Here is a 24105-nt window from a genome sequence, read left to right as displayed (position 1 = left end):
TTTAAAACCCAGACAAACCCAGCCCCCTCTTGCCCTAGCCCACTCCTGTGAGCTCCTGGAGCAGGGTCAGCCTGGGGAGGCGTGGGGGGCCCCCGAGCCCCCAGCCCCAGAGCAGTGACAAGGCCCTGCCTTGGGGTTTGTTGGCACCAGTGTCTAACCTTGGGGTTAATAAACTCACTGGAAAGTTTGTTCTCATGCTCATTCTCTTTGTGTCCCTCGCTCCACACTGAGCCAGATTCTGCCATTAATTAAATTTACACTGCTTCATTTCACTTTGCCGAGCGGCCGCGGGCGCAGATAAAGGCAGAGCTGCCTCCTCAGCACTTTGTGAGGCAGCGCCCAGGCCGTGGCTCTTGCGGGCTCCCTTCCTGCTGCCTCTGCTGGGGAGGGCTGCAGAGGCACGGGCAGGGTAAAAACCCTTTAACAGCAGCGAGGCGAGAGTGGTGACACCGAGACTAATGCAGCCGCGGCAGGTCATTTCCATCTCACTCGCAGCATTGCTCCCCCGGGGATGCATTTTCCAGGCACTTAGCAGTGGGCACAGCTGGAGGAGGGAAATGGGACCATTTCATTAAGCTGAAGGATGAGCTGGGTGTGAGGGAGGATTGCAGCCGGGCCGGGATGCTGCATCAGCATCAGCTTTTCCTGAGCTGGGCTCCAGGGCCAGCTCTGGAGCCATGGAGCTCATTCCTAAGCTGCACACCAACAGCAGGTCAGGGTGAGGAAAGCGGGTTTCTTTGGAGGAAAACAGCAGGAGCTTGTGCAATGCCGCTGATTTTCAGCACACGTGGGGATGGGGGTGCTGAAGGAAAACAGCCAGGACAAAAAAACCACCTTGGAATAGGCAGCGTGGCAGGATAGCACAGCGGGATCATCAGGTGGGAACATCTGTCACCAGTGCCCACACACACAGAGAGCAAGCCGAGGCCAGCTCTGCCTGCCAGAAACTGCAGAAACCCTCTGGAAGCTGCCTGCAAAGCTCCAGGAGCGACTCCAGGGTCCGGCTCACAAAGGGATAATGGCAGGAAGCCATAAGGTATTAAACCAGCAGATTAAAACATACAAGACCACTTTGGGTCGTGTTACAGCTCCCTCCCCTCCCGCCTGACAGCACGAGAACTCCAGGGCGGTAAAAGAGAACCCTAATGGCCCGATAACTGTGGGATAAAAGCGCTGGGGGAGCTGGCTGTGAGGAGCCCAATAACTGGGATAAAAGCGCTGGGGGAGATGGCTGTGAGGAACCCAATAACTCTGGGATAAAAGAGCTGGGGGAGCTGGCTGTGAGGAACCCAATGACAGAGCTGGCTGTGAGGAGCCCGATAACTCCGGATAAAAGCGCTGGGGGAGCTGCTTGTGAGGAGCCCAGCCTGGGCACGGAGCCTCCCCGGAGTGCTCCCAGCATTATCCCTTAAGTGCTCGTTTAAGCTGCCTTGGAACCGCCCCTGCTCGCTGGAGAAACGCAATCAGGCCTCGAGAGCGGGAGATGTTCACACGCCATGGATCATCCCTAAGGATGACAGGAGACTGCAGCAGCGCTCTGCGTCACTCCAGGAACTGCCAGGCCCCAGATGTGCGTCCCTTTCGCTGCCAGTGAGCCATGGCAGCACAGCAGCACCTCCAGCGACTCACAGAACCCCAGGCTGGCTGGAACAGAGCCGACACACATCCAGGGGCAGGGGCAGCTCCCACCGGGGCAGTGCTCCAAGCCTGCCCTGCACAGCTCTGGGGTGGGAAGCAGCAATCCCTCCCTCCCTCCCCACTTGGTGGCCTGGTGGGGCCTGTGGGGCTCAGGTGTCGCAGGAGCAAGCTCTGAGCCCGGGGATCAAAGGCTGTGTGTGTGGAGATGATCCCTCTCTGGACAGACAATCCATCTCCAGAGTCATGGCAAGGATGCTCATCAGCCAGGCCAATGGACTCAGATTAAATAAGCTCTTCCTGGCACTTAGTGCTGAGCACAAATTTAGCAGGAAGACAAAAGGCAGGTTTTAGACCTGGTCCAAATTTGCAAATCCCTGTGTTCTACAGGCAGAAGTAGGGCTTGAAATGCCGAGTGACAGCCAAATCAGGTTGTGCTGCTGGACACAAGTACTTCCACAGAGCATGGGAGACACAGCACAGCTCATACAGCCCCAGGAATTTGCTCCTGGAAACACAATAAACCCATGGCCAAGCAGGAAGGCAGGTGGAGAGTGACCCTTCAGAAAGAGGGAGGGAAGGAAAAGAGGAAAAGTGCTTCCACATTGTCAGAGACTGCTGTGGATTCAAATATGGCATTGCCAAAGTTCTGCCAGGCTGACACAGCCAATCCCTCCTCAAAGGTAACCCAGCAAAGCCGGGACCGAGGTTCCAGAAGGGCAGAAGCACCATCACTGCTCTGCTCACACTGCCCACCTTCCACTGGGCCGGGCTGGCATCCTGCTCCCCCCATCACTAATGGGTCAGCTTAACATCCCCAATCCCTGCTCTAGAAAATAATCAATCCGGCACTTAATTAGCAACATCAGCAAGGAGCTGCCCAGAGACCGCTAACAGGGAACAGAATAAATTATCCATCAGGTGGGATCCCACACCAGGGCACATCCCTCATTCAGTCTTTGAGGGGGTGTCACTCACCCCAGCCTGACACCAGAGGGGCAGCCACCTTCACACACCAGCATGAAGGGCTCTTACAAGGACACACAGCTCAGGTATTTCCTCAAAAGAACTTTAATTGGAATTCCATCCTTATGGCAAACGACACACAGAAGGAGTATCCAAATTCGCTGTGCTACATCAAATGGAAGTCCTTGGTCAATGTGAAATGCATATGTCGGGCCGAAAGCAAGGCTCTGTACACATGTGGCATTAACAGAGCCAGAGGAGCTGCTCTGGCCTGCAGCTTGCTCTCCAAGGTGATGGTGGTGGGAAGGGAGAGCTCCCCGAGCTTCCAGGCCCCACCGAGCCCAGCTGTGCCACCCCATCCCAGGGGACAGCAGGAGCCCGGCTCTGCCACCACCCACACCCCTCTGGCGCCACAGCACCTTCTCTGAAATGCAGCCAGGACCCAGGGACAGCTTAAAAACACACTCAAAAAGAAAAAATCACTCAATCATGAAAAAATAAGCCAAACTGCAGAGTGTTAAAGCAGGAAAACAAGCTCCCCCCTTTCCCTCCCATTTCTTCCCTCAGGACACCACGGGCTGTTCCCAACTCCCCAATTTCCAGTCGATATCCTGAGGCCAGAGCTCCACAGTGCTGGGTGAGCTGCAAACTCAGGGGGACACAGCACTGACAGGGCTCAGGAAGGCACCTGCACCACGGATCCATCTCTCCTCAGGGCACACTCTCACCCAACCCGCTGGCCATCGGCCTGGGAGACGAGGAACCCCTCAGAAACCTTGAGAGAACCACCCTCTGACAGCAAGCAGCACCAGCAGCTCCGTGAGACAGGCTCCATCTGATAAAAGCTGGGAAATTAAGCGATTTCCACAAGATGCTGTAATAGCAGCAACAGAGTAATTATCCCGCTTGTGGTTAGAACACTCAAAAGTGAATTTTAAGTACCTTTTATTACTGGGGACAAATGTAATGCCTCAGAATCAGTGCCAGCTAGTATTTACAGGACTCTCTCCAGTATGAAAATGAAAAGCCAGCTGTATTTATAATACCACAAGGTTCATGTGATGTTAACCTCTGCTTTCCACACTTGTGAATGTGGTGGTCGCAGCCTGGACCACCTGAAGGTCCGCGTTCCCCCCAGCTGTGGGGAAACAGGAGTGGGCAGGAAGATTTCACAGAGCAGACTGCTCTGCACTGATCCCAAGGCGTCACGCAGAGAGGTGAAACAGAGGAAGTTCTTTATCAAGGAGAGGTGTAAGGCCAGTGTTCCCAGACATCCTGGACATTGGTGCTCCTGTTCCCTGCCCAGGGTGCGAGCAGCGCCCAGCGGGAGGGAGAGGAGGGAGGAGAGAAGCTCCTGGCTCCCTGCCACTGAAACAGGCACAGGCATGAGGGCTCAAGGAAGACTTTGTGTGGGGAGCAGGGTGCTGCAGGAGGTTCTGGCACTGAGGAATCTCAGTGTGTCTCACCCTGGGAAGCAGGTATGGCAGTGGAGCAAGCAGCTCTCCAGAGGTATTTGGGATTTCAGCACTCCATGGGTGCTCAGCACAGGATCCACCCGTTCCTTTGGTACCCCATCCTTGATTCCAGCAACAAACCAGAACGGGACAGACCCCTGACACACCACAGGAGGCCTCTTCTCTCTTTAAACAAACACCCTGTTCCCCAAGGACCTGGGGTGCAAACTGCTGAGCACATCAGCCTGGCTGAGCAGCACGGCATCTGCTTCCCAGGAACCAGCCTGCAGTGCCCAGGCCTGGCATTTCAGTGCTAAGGACATCAAGTAAACGGGTGCCCAAGGAGGTGCCAGCAGGCTGCCCCGCACAGGGCTCAGTGCCACGATCACAGCTTTGCAGGCAGGCGGGCGGGCAGGAGGGGGCACGGCCGGTGCCAGGGCCCTGCAGCACGGCCCTGCTGGGGCTGGCAGCCTCCTGTGCCCAGGCACCTGCAGCTGAGAGCCAAACCACTCCTGACCCATCGTCTGAGCATCAGCAATGCAGCCAGATCAGTCCTACCCACGGCACTCCATAGGCACCCCACACAGCCACAGCACTGTGGCACAGTAGAAAGCACAGAGTGGGTCTATAAACCTCCTGGAGAACACGCCTGACTTCCTACATTTACTTCACCGAACAGAAAAAGCCCTTTTTTAATAAAAATAAGAAGAATTGAAAAACTCATTCTGCTTAACACATAAGCCAACGTGTTTCCACACATGCTCCTGCTAGACTTGAAACACGCAGTTTCAATGGAGCAAATTCTCCAGTATCACCCAAGCAGGCTAATTCCCTAATTCCTTTCAATTTATACTCTTCAAATACTTTCCTGCAGATAATGAAAATGTTTTTCCTAGAAAATGTAAACAAGTTTTGTGCGTTCTACTATCCCAGCTAAGCTTTCACAGGAAGTTTCCGGCAGGAGAAAACCAAAACAAAACAAAGCCTTATCTTTATGCTCTAAAAAAAAAAAAAAAAAATTAAAAACAATATATACACATACACACCTTATTAAAAAGCACTAGAAGTAACCTGATCTCCAAAGTCTCCAAAGCCAGCTGCAAAGTCCCTCTCAGAACAGACAACAGACTGTGCTGCTGACACTGCACCTCAAGCAAAACCAAAATCAGTGCACCTTCAACCTGGCCAAGTCAATGAGCTCCTGACCACCCCGCACACAATAAATCCCTGCATAGAAATAGAAGCTAACTGTAGAAAAGCTGTGTAGGATTTTCAGTGCGCCCTGCTGGGCTCACAGTAAGTCCCACCGGGGTCGGATGACAGGAGATCTCCTCACACCTGACAGGATAAATACCCTGATCTCCCCACTTCCTACAACCCAAGGACACTGCAGAAGGATGCCCCGAGCAGGCCGTGCGTGCCCTGCTGGCTGCTCACAGGGGCTGGCTGCTGAAGAACGCCTTGGCCTCCCGGCACACGGGGTTGACGCAGAGCGGGCAGCACAGCGTCAGCTGCCGCGAGCACACCTCGTTGGACTGCAGGTGGGAGCACACCAGGTCTGCCAGGGCCTGTGGAGAGGGGGGACACGTCAGAGGCAGCAAATCCAGCTGTGCAGTGCCCCCAGCCCACCCCTCGTGACCAAAGCGCACAAACTGCTGCATGAGGAACCCCTCCGTGCTGGGCACATCAGCTACACGGGGTTCCACGCTCCTCTGAAACTCAAAATGCCCTAAAGCCACCTGAAAACACCCACACCCAGCAGGAAACACAACTGCAAACCTGTACAGCCACTGCAGCATGGCACACACCTTGGAGAAGAGTGGATTTCCATTGAGAGACTCCGCTCTTCTGATGTTTTCAACTCCACACTGAATTAAAAACAAGGAGGAAAAAGTTAAACCTGTTCTGATCCTTCACTGAGTAGCCTCCAAAATCTTCCCACGTCATTAAGAAGTCACCCCAAAATGAGTGGATTAAATGCAGTATCACAGCAAAAATTACTATGGGGCAACATTACATTGTGTTGTCATTCATTCACTGAATGAATGAAAATGACTCATTGTTTTTGAGCGATATTTGTAATGGTTTAAACACCTAAATCTAGAAAGACAAACTCCCACCTGTTTTGTGGTTAAGCCAGTTCAGGTTAATTTTTGATTTACAGGAAAACAAAGCTAACCCCAAATAACATTGCAAGAAGCAACTACAAAGCAAATTGGAACCCAGGAGAAATAATTTCAGAGCAGGGACCCAACCCACAGAGCACTGACCTCGTTGGCCAAAACCTGGGCATACTCGATGTCCAGCTCATACAGAGTCTCAATGTGGTCACTGGTGAATGCTATTGGCACCAGCAGCATGTTCTTCTTTCCTCGCTGGCACAGGCCCTTGATGGTCTCGTCTGTCTGGGGACCAAGCCAGGGCATTGGTCCAACCTGGAGCAAAAAGGCAGAAATAAAGGGAAAACACTCATTAAATCATTCTTACAAAGAGCACCCACATTTCCTTAGGCAGCATGACAGAGCAGGTTATGGGTGGGACACAAACAGTTATTTTTTATTTCCCTGCTTCTGGTTGTACTTCTCACTCTCTGCACTGAATGTTTAATGAAGACACACTTCCCACCATTACATCTCAAAGGAACAGAACGTGGGCTGGCCTGAACAAGACTGAAGAAAATAACCAAAACTGTAAGTAATGTGTATTTTTTCCAGCCCAGCGAGACCTTGCACAGGCTTTACCTGCTCAGCTCCCCCGAGCACTTACCTTGGACTGCCACACCAGCCTGTAAGGGTTGGAGTAGTTGAGCTTCTCCATCACCCTCTGGACAGTGGCTCCCACTTCCTGAGGGTAGGGATCTCCACGGTTCACCACCTGCACCAAGCACAGCGCACCTTTGGCACGGTGAACACCCCGGGAAGGACCAGGCCTGCCTGGCACTGCCACGCTGTGCGCCCACGCCCTGCCCTGGGTAACTCACAGACATGGGCAGCGAGTGGGCTGAGAAGAGGATGACCACCTCTTTCCTTTTGTCTGGCGGGAACAGGTTCAGCTCCTTCTGGATGTGATCGGCAAAGCACTGCTCAGGGAAACACAAACAAACCCTGAGTGGGGAGCACTGCGGGCATCCCTGCTCTCAGGGATGCACACAGGCAGCTCCCGTGTCCCTGCTGGCTTAGGCACTCCCAAATTCCCCAGTGTGCACCACACTCAGTGTGTCAGCAGTGTCACCAGCATTCCCATGTCCTGCTGCCCTGAGCACTAATGGCCTGCAGAGGCTCCTTGCAGCCACCACCATTAGGGTAACATCCCCCAGCTTTTAAATCAGGAGGTGCACAGTGGCTGCTTTCACACATTATCCTGCCAAAGCATGGGGCATGAAAGAAATCTCCTCCTGTAATTTCAGACATGACAGACAAGACCCATTTCATCACACAGCTAAAATGCACCCTCAGATTGAAGCCTTCCTGTTATCCTCCCTCAGTATCTGTTTCTATATTGTAAAGGAAAATGTATAACTTCAGATCCACACCTGAATGAGAAGGGGATGTGTGGGCCATCGGTCAATTATGCTCCACTTCATCTTGGGCTTCTCCCCTCTCTGGTTATAGTAGCGATAAATGGCATTTAAACTGCTTCCTGAAACAGAGGATTCACAACACACGTTCAGCCAGGCCACCAGCAAGCTGTCAGACTGGAACAGCTCGGCAGCAAGCTGTAATCATATTTTAAAATGCTGCCTAATTAAAACCCAGCCGTAAATCAGAGCTGAGGGTCTCCAGTGGGAACAATTACACCGCAGCTCACACAGCACAGCCGGCTGGCCAGAGCTCCCACGGCTGCCCCACAGCCCAGGGCTCACCTGTGGTGGAGCAGCTGTACTGGGGGTACTGCGTGAAGGCGATGGCCCTCTGGATGCCGTCCCTCTCCATCTGCTCCACGGCCTCCTCGGTCAGCGGGTGCACGTAGCGGAACCCGATGTAGTACTTGTGAGGGGCTGCACACACACGGCAGGGCAGGGACAGGGAGAGTCACAGAAACACATTGTCACACACACAGAACAGCGGGCTGGACTGCTGACATTAACCTGATGGTGTTTTCTGACATTAACCTGCTGGTATTTCCTGGCTGCTTTGGTAAAGCTCTGCCATGTAAGCACATTTCTGGTACCTCACTGGGCTGTGATTAGAATTTAAAAGTGATTTATAGTATGGTTTGCTTCTGCAGGAGCATCACTTGCCTGCTTCTCCTGCACTTAGCAGAGGCACAGTTCCCAGCCTGGACAGAGCCCCGGTGCCTCACAGGGCAAGTGCTGGTTTTAAGGCCATAAAGGTAAAACAGTGTCAGTAGCAGAGGCTGAATGAACACCCCGATGCCCTCACAGCCCCAGCTGCCCTCCCTGCCCTGCACGCCTGCTCTGACGGCACCCAAGCAGCAGAGCAGTGAATCAGGGACACGGGCTCTCCCATCCTGAATCTGGAGGGCTTTCATAACAAGCTGCATGGCTTTAACACCTAATTCTGGCAGCAATGTCATTCTCCCTGAGGACATCTCAGGTTCCTCCTTTTTTTATCTCCAATCTTTTGGGTGCCAGCTTTGGGAGCATGGCTTGGCTAGGGACGGGAAGCGGGCAGGGGAGGTTTGCTGGTTTGTTTTTTTAAGTGGAGGACAGAGGTTCTTAGGAGAACAAAAGCAAAGTTTCTTTGTCAGGGTTTCCAGGTCAGTGGCTCTGAACTAACATTTATCAGGTTTCTGAAGGAAGCAGATGTCCCGTGCTTGGGCTCCACTCCGTACATTTGTGCAGGATTCAGAAACAGGTTCAGTCAGCCCCAGCTCTCTGCAGGAGGCAGGGGAGCTCCCAGCTGGGAGCAGCAGCAAATAAAGACCCAACTTCAGGAGCCCTTGAGCCAGTAAGCCCATTACCATCTCTGAATGGCAATAAGGACAGCAGTCTGACTGACCACAGCAGGGACTGGAGGAGTTTAACCTGGCAAAGGACATTTTGGGAGGAACAGGGCCAGCCTGGAAGCAATGCCCTCCCAGTGCCAGGTTTTGTCCAGGGCATGGGCAGCAAAGAGAGGTGCTGGTGTCTGTGCACAGGCTGTTTAAATAATAGCGCTCAGCACATTCTATTGTTAAACTGCAGCCACTGTCAAGTCAAAAAGGAGCCTCCAGAGGACTTATCAGGTGGGAGAGGTGCCCAGAGAAGGGTGTGACTGCACAGAGAGTGGTCACCAAACAAAAGCAAGTGGGAGCGGGACACTGGGAAAAGCAGATAAACCTCCCAAGCCTTATCTGCAGAACCTGCTGCGAGGCTGACCCTTGAGGGCTGCTGCTCCAAGAGCACTCCTGCCTCGGGTGACACAGCAGGCCTCAGGCTCTGACTGCACCTGCAGGGACCCCAGCTCAAACTGATGCTAGCAGGCACAGTGGCACAGGCCATCCCATGCCAGCCATCCCTGCAGGGAGGGACTCTGTGACACAGAGACAGGGCAAGGAGGCTGTGCTCACGTTTGAAGGTTTTCCATCACGAAGGACTGGCAAAGAGAGCATCTCCTTCCCTGCCAGCCAAGCTGCCCAGCCTTATCTCCTGCTGTGTCCCCGGGTGGGGCTCGCTGCTATCGCTCAGCCTGCCCTGCACTGCCCATCTACAAAGCCCTGTCTGTGCTCCAGCTGTGCTCCTCTCAGCCCTGCAGCAGCTGCTGAGAACAGCACTCTGAGCCCCCCTCCCACGCCCACCTTGGTGCTCACATGAAATACATTCCCCTTTCCTCCCCTCTCGGCCTCAGCCACTTGCCCTCAGTGCAGGCCTGCTCAGGCCCCAGCAGGGCTCACAGGGCAAGGCACGGTGCCTGGCAGTGCCACACACCGAGGGACACTGCTGGCACCTGAAAATAACACACTGAGTCTGCCACAGCCATCTTCCCATGGTCACGGGAGAGACAGAGGTGGCTCCCGGAGCCCAGCCTTCCATAACAACCTCACCATGAATGGAATCCCTCCTGCACTGTGTCTGCCACGGGATTTCCCAGCAGGGAGGGAACGCACACCGCCCCACGAGGAAACCGGGCAGCCAAAGCTGCTTTGCAGCAATCAGCAGCCGAGCCAGAGAGCAGCAGCAGCCCGTGGGGGCCGAGCAGAGCAGTACCAGTGCCAGGAGACATGCTGTCCAGCAGCTTCACCATGCCCTCTCCCTGCAGCGCCGTCCACTTCTTGATGGGGGAGCCGCCGCCGATGCGGCTGTACTGCTCCTGGATCTTGGGCGTGCGGCGCCTGGCGATCAGCGGGGCCAGCTTGCTGCAGCAGAGAGGGGCGTGTGACCAGCCAGCCCGAGCCCCCTCCCGCGCTCTGCCCTGCAGCCTCTGCCTAATGCAGCATGGCTTGTCTGCTGCTTGCTCCACCACCCTTCCCACACCTCGGCCTGCAGCTAACACAGAACAGCCATGGCACGCCCGACCCAGAGGGCTCCAGCACCGTGCCCTGCACTGACTGCTCTCGCGGGGAGTGCTGCCCTCCACGGAAGGAAATATTCCCAGCAACACCCAACACCGCCTGTACCACAGCAGATCCCAGTGCTCCTCACTTCTGAACGGGAAGGGTCATCAGATCCCTGTCCAGGAAGAGACGCAGCAGGAAATCGTGGACGTCGTCCAGCCGCTCCGGGCCTCCCATGTTCAACATCAAGATCCCTGTCTTAGGTTTCCTAGGAAAACAAGAGAGATTCCCAATCCTAGTGACCCACTGCTTGTATTTTTATTACAATGACAAAACAGCCAGCTCATCCTCCCACATTTGCCTTTTGCAAAGGCAGCTCCTATCCCAAGGCTCCTCCTGCTTATGTAAACACTTGCACTAGGAACAGGAACGGCCAGACACAAGTATCTACATGATCTTTGCTTTTTTAAAAGGAAACCACTTTGTAACACAGACTTTAGCTGGAAACACACTAAGAAAGCTGTCTCACGGCTGCTGGCTCTAAGGAGGTTATAAAACAGGGTCTCAGCTGTGCATTCCAACCAAACCAGGCAGCAGCTTCCCCGGAAAGCAAATGAGCCACTCACACAAGTCTTTGTCTTCATTACTGTGGGGACACATCTCCTGCAGCACTGACAGCAGCAAGGAGCCTTTCTACACACCAATCCATTGCAGGGCCAGTTGTGTTTGGGTTGGGCTTTTCCAGAATGGATTTTCTATCTGGGTGCAGGTCTGGCACACTGTTGTAAGGACAAGGTGCCACAGGGCACAGCAGCACAGATGGTGGTATCAGCATTTACAGAATGGGTGAGAGTTGTGATCAGCAGCCAATTTCCCCATGGAATTGTTTGCCCTGCCCAAGGGAGCCCAGAGATCAGTCTCTCAGTTCCCCAGCAGATGGTTCAGGTTGCACAGGGAGCTTTGCCCTTTTGTTAAGGCCAAAGTCTCACAGCAGGGCACTGAGAGGAGCCAGGCCTGCCCCAGTGTTTCGGGACCTCAGCTTCCATTCCCTTTCTGCTGGAGTGCGTATCAGAAGGAACGAGACCCAGGAAGCAGGATGACAATGAACAGTGATGACAATGAATGTCCCTGCACTGCTCCTGCAGCACCTCAGGCCTGACAAGGGCCTGGCTCAGGGGCTGTGCAGGAGCAGGGCTGTCCCTGCCCAGCAGGCCGAGTGCAGGCAGGCAGATAGACAATCACACACACACAGCAGCCCAGGCCGGCTATCGGGACAGGCGGGGCCCGCGCACACACAGAGCACACACACCTCATACACACCCACACACCCACAGGGCACACACACCTCATACACACCCACAGGGCACACACACCTCATACACACCCACAGGGCACACACACACACAGAGCACACACACCTCATACACACCCACAGGGCACACACACCTCATACACACCCACAGGGCACACACACACACAGAGCACACACACCTCATACACACCCACAGGGCACACACACCTCATACACACCCACAGGGCACACACACACACACACCTCATACACACCCACACACCCACAGGGCACACACACCTCATACACACCCACAGGGCACACACACACCCACAGGGCACACACACCTCATACACACCCACAGGGCACACACACACAGAGCACACACACCTCATACACACCCACAGGGCACACACACCTCATACACACCCACACACCCACAGGGCACACACACACCCAGACCCACCGCTCCTGGGGCTGCTCCTGCGGCCGCGCGCTCTCCGTCACCGCCGCCGCCGTGGCCTGGCCTCTCCATCGCAGCGGCACCCGCAGCTGGCTGCAGCTCCTCAGCACTGCGGAGAGACACAGCCCTGTCAGTGCTGATCCCCCTGGCACAGCACACAAACCCCCAGCCCTGTCAGTGCTGATCCCCCTGGCACAGCACACAAACCCCCAGCCCTGTCAGTGCTGATGCCCCAGGGAGCACACAAACCCCCAGCACTCCAAAACCCAAAGCAAAGCCTTGCTCATCTGTGAGTTCCAATCATAACTCCAAAACACCCAGTGGAAACAAGGGGCTGACCCTGAGGAAGAAGCGTCAGACTGTGTCACTCCTCCTGTGGGTCAGACACACCTGGGCTAATCCCAGACAGGACAGGATTTCCACACCGTGTCTACAATGCAGGTTAGACATCTGCTCCTGTTTGGATGCTGAGCAGCAACTCCAGACTCCATGTACAAGTCTGCACACATCCCCCTCCCTCTCCAGCTCCCTGGAGCCCCTTTAGCCACTGGAAAGGGCTCTGAGGTCTCCCTGGATCCTTCTTTTCTCCAGGCTAAACACCCCCAGCTCCCCCAGGCTGGCTCCAGAGCAGAGGGGCTCCGGCCCTGGAGCATCTCCATGGCTTTCTCTGGACTCACTCCAGCATCTCCTTATTCAGCCCTGAAGCTAAACACAACTAGATTATCCTTAAGGCTCCTTCCAACCCATATTCCATACAGCTCCCTACAATTCCATGCTGGTTACAGCCTGCCTTTTCAAAGGCACACTTCGTTCTCCTTGGGAGTTCATCGTCATTACACGGTATTCTTTTAGCACAGAAATAGTGTGAATTGCTCACGGTGAAAAAAAAAATAAGGTTAAATTCTGCATCCCCGTCTCTCCGGCAATTGTTCAGTGCGACATTTCCCCTGCCAGACCACGGGAGCTCGGCAGCAATTCAGCCCCAACAGCACAGAGCTCCTCAGCAGCCGACCCACCCGCTGGGAAGAGCATCTTACAGCTCACAGCTCTCTAATAACCTCCTGAACAGATGCTGAACGGCCTCAAAACCTGCTGAAATCAATGGCAACAAAACGCATCCTGCAAATCCAGCCTCTTACTCGGGATCACGAGTGCCTAGCCGTGGATGCCTGCATCTGCACTGATACAAAAGGCTGCAATCTAAAGAACTTCAAGCATCGCTGATGCCTGGAAGGTCCTTTTCCAATAATCATTTTTTACTTCCAGTTCTGGGGTTATTGCTTTCTGAGGCGCTGGCACTATATGCCAGTCATAGAGAACAATAAAAAGGGAAGTTTCAATGGCTGCATTGATACTTCTGCACTGTAAGAACTCTTGTTCCTGCCCTAGAGGGTGGCTGGGCACCGACCAGGCTCCCCAGGGAACGGTCAGCGCCCCGAGGCTGCCAGAGCTCCAGGAGCGCTTGGATAACGCTCTCAGGCACAGGGTGGCATTGCTGGGTGCCCTGTGCAGGGCCAGGAGCTGAATCAAAGACCAGGAGTCCCTGCCGACCCAGGACACCCTGCAAGTGTCTGACTTAGGCTGAGGTTCAGGCACGTTTCCACCTGCATCATGAAGGACACAGCGCAGAGACGTGCAACGAGTACGATCCCAGCTTGATGGAGCATCGATAAAAGTGCTCTTTCACATGTTTTAAAAGCGGCACTAAGGTATCAAAGTCTAAAGCGAGCAGCGGGGTGGGTAAGCCCAAAGTGCCTCCGGGCAGGGACACAGCGAGCGCTGCGCGGCCGGAGGGCAGCGCTGAGCCCGGGCTCACAGCCCGCACCGGCCGGCAGCGACCGGCCCCGGCAGCATCCCCGCACCAAGCCCTTCAGACAGACGGGAGAGCGGCTGTTTCAGAGCGCGGTTCCGCGGCGGGCACCAGACAGAGCCGCACAGAAAAGCCGCACGGGAGAGCGGCGGGGCTGCGGCCGGGGCCGGGGCGCGCTGGCCTCAGCCGGACAGAGCCCTGCGGGCTGCCCGCGGAGACCCCGCGCCCGCGGCCCCCTCAGCGCAGTGGCGGGACGCCGCCATCACCGCGCGCAGCCCCGCGCAGCCCTCCCGCAGCCCCAGTAAGCCCGCCGGCCCCGCGGCCCCGCCGGCCCCAGCGCGGTCAGCGTTACGAAAGGCGCCTCTCGGGCGTTGTGTAACGCGGTGCCGCCGGTGCCGCGGCGCGCCCGCCCGCGCAGCGCCCGCGGTGTCCGGCCGGCCCTCAGGCCGCCCGCCGCCCCCGGCCCCCGTTCCCGCCATCGCGGCGGCGCCCTCACACTCACGGTGACGCGCGGCAGCGGCAGCAGCGGCAGCCATCTTGGCCGCTCGCATTCCCTCAGACAGCCCCGCCGCCGCCCCTCGCCTCACACCGCCCCCGGCACCGCCTCGGCACCGCCCCGGCACCGCCCCGGCACCCGCACGGCCCAGGGGGCGGGCCGGGGACCGCAGGCGGCGGGCCCGGGGCGGGTGTCCCGCAGGGGGCGCTGCCTCGGCTCCCCTCAGTAGCCCCTGTGGAGTCCTACGGAATAAAGGCGAGTGATCCCCGGGTTGAAGTGACGCTATAAACTGCAAAACTTTTTAAAACTGCAAAATCTTCTAAAAAGAGATTTAAAATGTTATTGTAAAAAATGAAGGGGGCTTTCTCAGAGGGCATTGCATGAGAGACGAGAGTTCGGCTCCGCGCCCCTCAGACACAAGTGTGCAGGAGCACGGAGCTCAGCTGGTAACCTCCATTCCCAGTAGAAACTGAGGCACTGGAATTCAGGCACTGGAAAAGGCTGCCCAGGGAGGTGGTGGAGTCACCATCCCTGGAGGTGTTTAAAAAGCATCTGGATCTGGCACCTGATGATGCGGTTTAGTGGTTTAGGAATTCCAGAGGTAGTGCTAAGTTGGTGGTTGGACTTGATGATTCTATGATAAGGATACTGCAATTGAAACACAGAGGAACAAACACCACAGCACTTACCCTGCACATGTGGGTGGCCTGCATCCCACGTCTCAGCAGGCCGAGGGCAGAGCCAGCCTCGGTGCCAAAGGCTGGCAGCACCACGTGCTCCTCTAAAGTGCCCTACAAAGCAGGGCCAGGAAAACTTTATCACAGGTAAATATAAAATAGTCATGTCAGGAGTGGTAATCTAATCAAAGCCAAAGTACAGTCATCCCAAAGCTGCCAGGGACATGGCTGAAAGGTCCTGAAACCAGTACTGCCAGCCCAGTATACCAGTTCCTAATCCAATTACCAATCTCACTTTCTGGAGGTTCTGTGAAGGAAAATGAAAGTGAGGATGAGATCCAAGTTCTGATTACACATTTTTTCTCTTCTGCAGGCTTGTTTTCCCTGTGCAGGGAAATAAATGCAGGTTCTCCTGTGTTCCAAACAGCTGCTGCATCTTTCCCAGATCCCAGCCCACCTCTCTCCATCAGCTGTGAGGGAATTGCACAGCAGTCTCTGGTAAGTTCCACAGCATCTTTCATCTGGTCACCTTTTAAGCTCCTTATCTGATCTGCCTCTTCCACGAGCACTTCTTAAGTGCTCAGGCCTTCCTCTAGCAGCTCCCCTGATAAGGAGGCCTTTAACCTTTTTATAAAGCAGCTCAGCCCTGTCAGGTTTAAGGACTGAAGACTCATCCCAAACAAGGGATGTTTTCCTGACACTCCTGCCTTCCCATCACTTCAGGCACTAAAAGGAAAGTATTTTGTAAAGTCTTTACCTGGTGCCAGAAGTCCAGGCTGCTCCCTTAGTCAGCACCACATTGATTCTCTCCAGCACATTTCACTGGGCAGCTGAGGTGGTCCCTCCAAATTAGAAAAAATTCATGCTTTTAAGTTAATTACTGGGGATTTTGTTTACAAAGGGAAAAAAAGCTCATGCCAGTTCTTGGGGTACGTTTACTGCACTTGGGTAAGCGGGTTTTTGTCCACACTGTATCAAGCAGCAAGCTCCACAGACTCAGTAAAAGAACAGGCATTCAAATACTGTCTTGCACACCAGCTTCTGTTGCCATAATTTATTGGTTGCTGATTTAGACCAGTTTATATAACATGCAAGATGAAGAAAACCGATCACTTATTACAAAAATGTGGGTATCCACAGCTCAACAATTCCAGGAGTGAATGGCAAATGCAGCCCAAGTCTCAGTGCAGGTGGCAAACGATGCACCTACCTTGTTCTTCTCTCTGGTAAAGGAATTGCTTTATGACTAGAAACAATACCGATGACTGAACGCATGAAGTATTTCATTATCCCTATCTGATAAGTTCATTACAGCCAGGGGAGCTGCTCAGCTGCAGTAGCACAAGGGAACAGGGAGCTGCTCTATGAACACATCTCAGCATGACATGGGAAAGCCCTGCTGGCACTACAGTCTGAAAACCCAGCGTGTTTCAGTTGCTATTCCTCGGGGCCTCAGTCAGTCACTCCTGGCTGCACACAGGGAGCAAAGGCACCACAAGCCCCGTGCCCAGGAGCCACCAGACACGGACAGCTGGGCATGCATGGACCCACGGCAGCTCCACCCACAGCCTGGGGAAAGGGAGCAGAGCCTGCCTCGCCAGCCTCAGCACCGCTGAGCAATAATAAATAATCTGAAAGAACCCCAAAGCCCCAGCCCGCCCCTCACAGTGGAGTCCAGTGCACTGTACTCACACCCTGCTACCGAATCAACTCACAGAACCCCCATTAAAATCAGCAGGAACTAAAAATGTGCAGTGCCCAAGGAACTTATTCCTGTTTTTATCCTTTGTTCGTGCCTCTCCATACTGTTCTCACAGGGCACTCTGAGGGAATTCCAGGAGCTTGACCTCCTGACTTCCCCAACAAGAAACCCCAAGAGAAAGGAGATTATAATGAAAGCAAATTTAAAAATAAAATGATCAAATGCCCAGCATATTTTAAGTCACAGAAATTAAAAGCAGAAGTGTATCTTGTTTTCTAAATGACAACTTATCAGGATCTTTGTTTTGTGATGACTCAAGAGCATAAATGCACCTAAATAATTTTTCTAAGGCTTTTTCCAGTTAATTACTAGTATATTGTTTTAAAAAAGAGGTTTTGGGTTTTTTTCCTTTTCACATCCTAAACTGGTATTTGGATTAGCAACAGGTTGCAGGAAGTCTTGCTGTCAGACAGGCTGTAGTACAGCAGCGCGTATCATTCTTTCCCAAGCATCGGCTGCTCAGTTTTCCAGGAGTTCTTCCCAAGGATGGCTAAGGTTTGCAGCGCTGCACAAAGCGTGGGTAGAGACAGACATCTCGGATGTGGTGTCTGTTCAGGATCCAGGTCAGGAACCGCTCCAACCCCAAACCGTATCCTCCGTGAGGGCACGTACCGTATTTTCTCTGTGAAATCCAGGGAGGGATATTACACATTTTCGAGTAATTTGCAGTGGCAGTAACACCACCAGAAACAAGGCAGCCAAGCCCTGCAGGAGGGGAGAAGCCCCAGGTGGGGTCTGAGCCCAGCACAGGGTGCTGTACTGACCTGATCCGTGTACCAGTAGTAGGGCGTGGGATCGATGCCCTCTCTCTTGTAGCCCTCGAGCAGCTCCTCGCTGTCCCAGATGCGCATGGAACCGCCCACGATCTCGCCCACGTTGGGCATCAGCACATCCACCTGCAGGGCACCACAGCACGGCCCACTCACAGCTGAGCCGCCGCAGAGGGCACCACACAGCTGTGCCAAGGGATTCCCCAAGGGATTCCTGCAGCACTCATACCCTCACACATCCCCCAGGCAGCCGTGCCAAGGCACCCGCAACAACAGCCGGCAGGGATTCCCCAAGGGATTCCTGCAGCTCTCATGCCCTCACACATCCCCGTGCTCCAAGCTACCCCAGCAGGTCAGAGCACTCACAGACTCGGTGAGGCGCGAGTCGTCGCTGCAGCGCTGCATGTAGAAGGACTTGATCTCTGCAGGGAAGCGGCACAGCAGGATGGGCTCGTTAATGGTGTCTGTCATCAGCCTCTCAGGAGCTTCGGGAATGTCCTGGGGTCAGAGCAGGCTTTATTCATACTCAGCACCACAACTACGCCCATACACAATTCCCATGTGAAGTGGGCATGAAATGAGAGTTTCACACTGCACATGTCCATGCTTTCATCCTAATGTGCCTAAACTCTTAAAACTTATTTTAGAAGAAATAAAAACCCACATGCCTGGGAAAAGAAAAATCTGTTCCATTAAAATCTAAATCTCTCTAATATATGGGACAGAAAACCAAGAGGGAAAAAAAATCCTGGCTATGCTGTCAAGTTCTCCTGAGCTCCTTCAAACAACTGTCTCACATGCTGGAGAAGTGTGGCCAGGGAATTGATGGCAGGTGCCAACACAGGTTTCCATCCCAGTGCTGAAGGGCATCAGATCAAATCCCAACCCACAGCTGCATTCCTACAGGACATTACTGCAGCTCCCAGCAGGACATACCTCCCCAAACTCATAGTAAGTGCCATCTTCCTTCTTCACATCGTGCTCCTTGAGCCACTCGATGGCTTCAGCATAGTTCATGCGTCGGAAGGGACGCTTGGGGGGCTGGAAACCCTGGGGATAAGAGCAAACACAGGTGCAGGAGCACCATTTTAAAAGAGATACTTTTCTACCTGATCAGCATGTCCATAACCTTTCCCAGCTCCCATGCCATGAAATTATCACTTAAATGAACAAATTAAGCTCAGTACTACAAAGCCAGAACCAAACACAACCATCTCAAGCCCAGTAAATCTCATAGATCACATGGGAGGAAAGATAAGGAAGTATTTCCAGAGCTTCAGGCTCATATTCCAGGGGAGGAACTGAAACACCACTTGTTTCATCACTCCCTCATGCTCCATCAGCAAGCACCAGCTGGTGCAATATCCAATCTCTGGGATGGAGGGTTTTATTCCACTGGCACAGCACGCACTTGCACAAATCCTGGCACACTGCTGGCTTCTGGAGCACGCTAGCAGGGAACATCTTCCCCCACAGTTCCCTGCTTTGGTCTTTACCCACCTTGCAGCTTTTTCATTCTTATTATGTTTAATATTCTTCTTGGCCTTACAAATAGCAAGTAAGCTCACTGCCATGCCCTGCACTTCCCAAAGGAATGTGCTGAGTAGGAAAGGCTTAAGATCCTATTTTCTTGGCTGTTCCCATTGCTGTGCCTACCGGGTTGAGGTCGTACAGTAAGCTCGCTGCAGGTGATTTCAAGACTCTGTCTACGACATCACACACCAAGTTCTCCAGACGGTCCAACAAATCCTCAAAACTTATGAAAGGACATTCAGCTTCGATGTGAGTGTACCTGGAACAAAGCCACACCACTGCAAAGTCACATACCAGCAACACATCTGCAGCTAGGAAACAAACTCATCTAAAAAACCCACAACCCAAACCCCGTTTACTCCCACACCATAAAGGAAATCTATCTGTTTAAAAAGAAACAAGGACAACTGTCCATACTCTGCCAAGTGCCTGCGGGTCCTGGACTGCTCAGCTCTGTAGGACTGAGCAATGCAGAAGACATCTCCCAGAGCTGGCAGGCAGGTCTCCAGGTAGAGCTGGGATGACTGGGTCAGGTATGCCTCTTCACCAAAGTAATCCAGCTTGAACAGGGTGGAGCCTCCCTCCACCTGCGTCTGCACCAAGGTGGGTGGTGTGACCTGCAGGAGAACAGGGCTGTCACTGCTTCAGTGAAGCACTGAGCACACGGACGGGTCAGGGCACCAGAGCAGCCACCTGCTGACCAGGGAACACACACTTACCTCATAGTATCCGTTGGCAAAGAAGTGATCCCTGAAGGCCTGCACGACCATGGAGCGCACCTTGAAGATTTTGGACATGTTCTCACCTCGAATCATCATGTGCCTGTTGTTGAGCTGCACGTCCACCTCGGAGTCCTCGTTGAGCAGATTGTCAGCCCCTCCTGCCGGGGCCAGGCCGATGAGCTCCCAGTAATCACAGCTCAGCTCGTGGCCTCCTGGAGCCTGCCAATGGGAGAGGAACCAATGCTGGGGAAAAGTCCCCTGCCTGCCCCTTTTCACGGGGGCTTGGAGTGATGGCACAAGGGGGAATGGCTTCCCACGGACTGAGGGCAGGGCAGATGGGATATCAGGAATTCTTCCCTGGGAGGGTGGGCAGGCCCTGGCACAGGGTGCCCAGAGCAGCTGTGGCTGCCTCACCCCTGGCAGTGTGCAAGGCCAGGCTGCATGTGGCTGCATTGGAACAATCTGGGGTGGTGTGAGGTGTCCCTGCCATGGCAGTGGTGGCACTGGATGGGCCGTAAGGTCCCTCCACAGTCCATGACCGAGTTCTGCTCTCACTGGCGCCCCCGTGTGGACACAGCCACCTTCCCCCCCGACAAATGCCATTTGTAGTTCAACCCCTAAGTTCAGCTAAAACCATTTTATTCACTACCATTTTCAGGGTATAAATACAGGTTTTCAAAGGCTAACCCACAGAATTTTACTAAAATGTGATCCAGGAGGCTCACATTACCTAACCTCGGGTCAAAGCCTACAAACACACCTCAGTAAAAGAGATGTGAAAAAAGTCTTAGCCTCACAAAACAAAAACTGAATAAACCTGATGTGAAAAACTTCTTAGCCTCACAAAACAAAAACTGAATAAACCAGATGTGAAAAAGTTCTTAGCCTCACAAAATAAAAACTGAACAAACCCCATGGCAGCAGTGGCACTGGATGGGCCATAAGGTCCCTCCACCCAAACAGGGTGACAGAGTTCTGCTCTCACTGGCGCCCCCGTGTGGTCACAGCCGCCTTCCACCCCGACAAGTGGCATTTGCAGCTCAACCTCTAAACTGAACTAAAATTATTTTATTCACTAAGATTTTCAGGGCATAAATGCAGATTTTCAAAGGCTAACCCACAGAATTTTACCAAAATGTGATCAAGGAGGCTCACATTACCTAACCTCGGGTCGAGCCTACAAACACACTTAAGTAAGAGATGTGAAAAAATCTTTAGCCTCACAAAATAAACACTGAATAAACCTGTTAAGGAAAGTGAAACCATGCCATTTACTTAACATAGCTCTCCATGTTATAGTCTAGGAGTTGTCTATCAGTGGAAAATCGGCTCAGCAGAACAGTCCCACAGTTCACCCGTCTCACACTGGACAGCACAGCTTTGGGAGCTCTGTTCTTTCTCTAGCCCTAATTCCCTCTGGAATAATGCAATGACTCCTCCCACCTCTGCCTGTGCCTCCCTCAGGACCCCAGGGAGCCGTGAGGGAGGAGGAGAAGCCCAGGAGCTGCAGTACCTGCTTGCCCTGGGGCAGGAGGTTCAGCGTGCCGTACACCACCACACTGCTCTCCGTGGACAGCACCAGCCCGTTGTAGCACTGGCACTGCAGCGAGACAGACAGAGGCACAGGTGAGCAACATTTTATTCCTGACTTTCCTACAGCATCCACTGGAGTCACACATTAGCCCACAGTCACTTCTGAACAGCTCTCACACGGACAAACTGCAGTGACATACAATTTAACAGTAACACAACTGAGTCAGCAGGTTGAGCAGAACATAACATTTACATAAGAGAACACCAGATGAGGTATGAACTTATGAACTATTAAATTCATGACACAGCACAATCATCACAACTTACCAGCTCATCAGAAAGGACACACTGAAGAAACCCTGTGCCATCTCTCAAGACAATGAACATCAGATTTTTCCCTAGTCAAAAAGAGAAGGGGTTTGGTTTCACTATGAGCAGTTGCTGGCTAGTTCCTCATTTGGCAGGACTAGCTTAAAACACAGAAGTTAAAGAAATTCTGCAGGACTAGCCTCCAAACTGAAAATCCCGTAAGATTTGAACTAAGAAATGTGTGTATGTCCACACATTAGGGGCAGCTGTCAGTGTTGTGGTGATCATTGAGATCAACCAAAGAAGGCACCTGACTGGTTTAAAATCTGAGGCCAGGTGCTGTCAGACTCATTCTGTGTCCAAATTTTGAAGGTCACTGTCCTTGTTCTATCTCCCTGCACGGGCTCAACCATGCTTGTGCTTTACCTTGCCTCCGTAACCTGTGGATCCAGCCAAAAATCTTCACTCTCTGCCCCCTGTAAGCCTCCAGAGCATTGATCTTCACCTGGGAGGCAGGGAATAAAAGCCATTGAATAGGGGAGTGGTTCACCACCTCCTGCAGTTTATCCAGACCCTCCCCAGAGCAGCACAATCTCTGTGCTGGCCAGACGCCCTAGCACAGACCACGTGCCAGGCACGGGATCGTACTCACACACTTGGGCTCTGGAAGACTGGGATCATTCTTGATAACAACCTTCTTGGCTTCCTCCAGGTTCTTCTCTCTTCTCAGGAGATCCTCTGCCTGGTTGGAATAAAATTACTTATTAATTAGCAGTAACCGGGCCAGTTGTAAATAACATGTGAAACAGCAGCACCAGTAAGGAACAACGTGCTGCTTTTTTGGAGGGGCAGGAATGATGATGACACTGTAATGTTTTTGGAAAACAAAGGTGCTCTGCTCCTTTTGAAACCTACCTCCTTCTTCTCCTTAGCTTCATTTTTCATCTGCTCCCTGTGCCATAGCTTTTTGACATTCTTCATCTGTGATTTGGAAATGATGGCCCATCTCTAAAGAATTCAAGGAGAGAGCAAGAGACAGCAGATTACACTGTGTCCCTTCACACCAAGATACAGTAAATAATTCCCACTAGGAAACCCTTCAATGCCACAGCACCTCATTCTCTTTTTGGGAATCCACATAAATTGTAGGAAATGGCTCTTTTCCTGCTGTCATCAATGCCTAAAAAGAGGGGAAAATAACCAAAATGAACCAAAATCATCCTTATAGAGCCTGAGCAGGCACCTTGCTCCTGCTCAGGTTGCAAAAACAGGTATGAAACATTTAAAAATTCAAGGGCCATCACTTGCCCCAGAACACACTGCCAAACAAAGCACAAGTGCTTTCCACACTCACCTTCAACACGGTCTTGAATGGTTTCTTTTGTGTTCCATCACCAGTGGAGTCATTGCCCTCTCGTTCAGACACGTACAGCTCTTCTGGGATACACGACAAATACGGGCAATTACTCAAAACAAATTATGAGAAAGAAAATGGACACACACGGATGTGTCCCTGCTCACTGCAGGGGGCTGGAAGAAATGATCGTTAAAGGCCTCTTCCAACCCAACCGTTTCTAATATACCAAATCTTGCTGGTTATCAGCAGCGATAAACCCTCAAATGCACCACCTGGTCAGTCAAGATAAGAATTAGATCCTGTATTCATTTAAAAAACCAATCGATGCAGTGCGTTCGCTAAAATCTCAAGGGTTCCCGAGGTACCGAACCCTCGGGAGCCACCGGCTGCACATGGGGACCCAGAAGGAGCAGCCCTTCCTTCCCAAAGGGCACAGGTAAGCAGGGGACGGGACCCGAAGCGAGAAGCGCAGCGACCGCTCCCGTGCCCAGGGTGGGCCGGGCCCGGCCCGGCGGCCGCTCCCGGTGCGCCCCCAGCGCAGCGCTGCGGGCCCGGCCCGCCGGGGCCCGGCACAGGCGGGGCTGCGAGGGGACGGGGATGGGAAGCGGGGTGCGGGGCCGAGCCCCCGGGCTCTCACCGAGGGCCAGCGCCGCCGTCCTGCCCAGCACGTCCCCCGCCATGGCCGCGGCGCAGGAACTGCATCACGGGCGGGCTGAGCCAACGCGCCGCCGCCTTGCGTCAGCCAGCGCCGCCCTTCCTGCCGCGCTCGGGCGGGACCGAGCCGCCGCTCCTCCTCCCGCCCGGGGCTGACACGTCGGCACGGGCCGGGCTGGCCCCCCACTCACCGCAAGGAAGTGCGCTATCGCGTGTTTATTTGCGTTACACTGTTGAA

At 53.5% G+C, this 24105-nt stretch overlaps 2 protein-coding genes across 4 annotated transcripts; both read right to left on the bottom strand.

Annotated features, from left to right (window-relative positions):
• Nucleotides 1–2683: 2683 nt before the first annotated feature.
• On the bottom strand, nt 2684–14701 carry LOC141727057 (ferrochelatase, mitochondrial-like). Of its 2 annotated transcripts, none has more exons than XM_074532635.1 (11): nt 14557–14701; nt 12248–12353; nt 10639–10758; nt 10204–10352; nt 7918–8052; nt 7588–7694; nt 7036–7134; nt 6822–6929; nt 6326–6490; nt 5864–5923; nt 2684–5623 (listed from the first exon to the last, which is right to left on the bottom strand). In XM_074532635.1, the coding sequence occupies exons 1-11, from the start codon at nt 14603–14605 to the stop codon at nt 5489–5491; spliced, it is 1233 nt and encodes a 410-aa protein (XP_074388736.1). In that variant the 5' UTR covers nt 14606–14701; the 3' UTR covers nt 2684–5488. The 2 variants fall into 2 exon arrangements, with proteins under 2 accessions (XP_074388736.1, XP_074388735.1); XM_074532634.1 differs by having other exon boundaries at nt 14551–14652.
• Nucleotides 14702–16254: 1553 nt separating this feature from the next.
• LOC141727042 (asparagine--tRNA ligase, cytoplasmic) lies at nt 16255–24007 on the bottom strand. 2 transcript variants are annotated; one of them, XM_074532452.1, is made up of 15 exons: nt 23851–24007; nt 23211–23293; nt 22971–23036; nt 22772–22864; nt 22509–22598; nt 22283–22361; nt 21875–21945; nt 21528–21614; nt 20012–20233; nt 19710–19909; nt 19416–19551; nt 18696–18809; nt 18126–18257; nt 17754–17885; nt 16255–17611 (listed from the first exon to the last, which is right to left on the bottom strand). In XM_074532452.1, exons 1-15 carry the CDS (start codon nt 23891–23893, stop codon nt 17480–17482), a joined length of 1680 nt encoding a protein of 559 aa, XP_074388553.1. In that variant the 5' UTR covers nt 23894–24007; the 3' UTR covers nt 16255–17479. The 2 variants fall into 2 exon arrangements, with proteins under 2 accessions (XP_074388553.1, XP_074388554.1); XM_074532453.1 differs by having other exon boundaries at nt 23211–23290; nt 23851–23969.
• Between the last annotated feature and the right edge of the window lie 98 nt (nt 24008–24105).

The sequence above is a fragment of the Zonotrichia albicollis genome, chromosome Z (assembly GCF_047830755.1).
Source record: "Zonotrichia albicollis isolate bZonAlb1 chromosome Z, bZonAlb1.hap1, whole genome shotgun sequence".
In the NCBI taxonomy this organism is placed as follows: Eukaryota; Metazoa; Chordata; class Aves; order Passeriformes; family Passerellidae; genus Zonotrichia; species Zonotrichia albicollis.
This window is presented reverse-complemented; position numbering and strand designations above follow the sequence as displayed.

Coding starts and splice junctions, on each gene's coding strand:
- LOC141727057 (XM_074532634.1), bottom strand. CDS start 14,605: ATGCGAGCGGCCAAGATGGCTGCCGCTGCTGCCGCTGCCGCGCGTCAC. Junction 6,491..6,821: donor GGCTGGTGTGGCAGTCCAAG/GTAAGTGCTCGG, acceptor TTTTTGCTCCAG/GTTGGACCAATGCCCTGGCT. Junction 5,924..6,325: donor CCCAGGTTTTGGCCAACGAG/GTCAGTGCTCTG, acceptor TTTTTAATTCAG/TGTGGAGTTGAAAACATCAG.
- LOC141727042 (XM_074532452.1), bottom strand. CDS start 23,893: ATGGCGGGGGACGTGCTGGGCAGGACGGCGGCGCTGGCCCTCG. Junction 22,865..22,970: donor ATTCCCAAAAAGAGAATGAG/GTGCTGTGGCAT, acceptor TGAATTCTTTAG/AGATGGGCCATCATTTCCAA. Junction 18,258..18,695: donor CTTACTATGAGTTTGGGGAG/GTATGTCCTGCT, acceptor CTCTGACCCCAG/GACATTCCCGAAGCTCCTGA.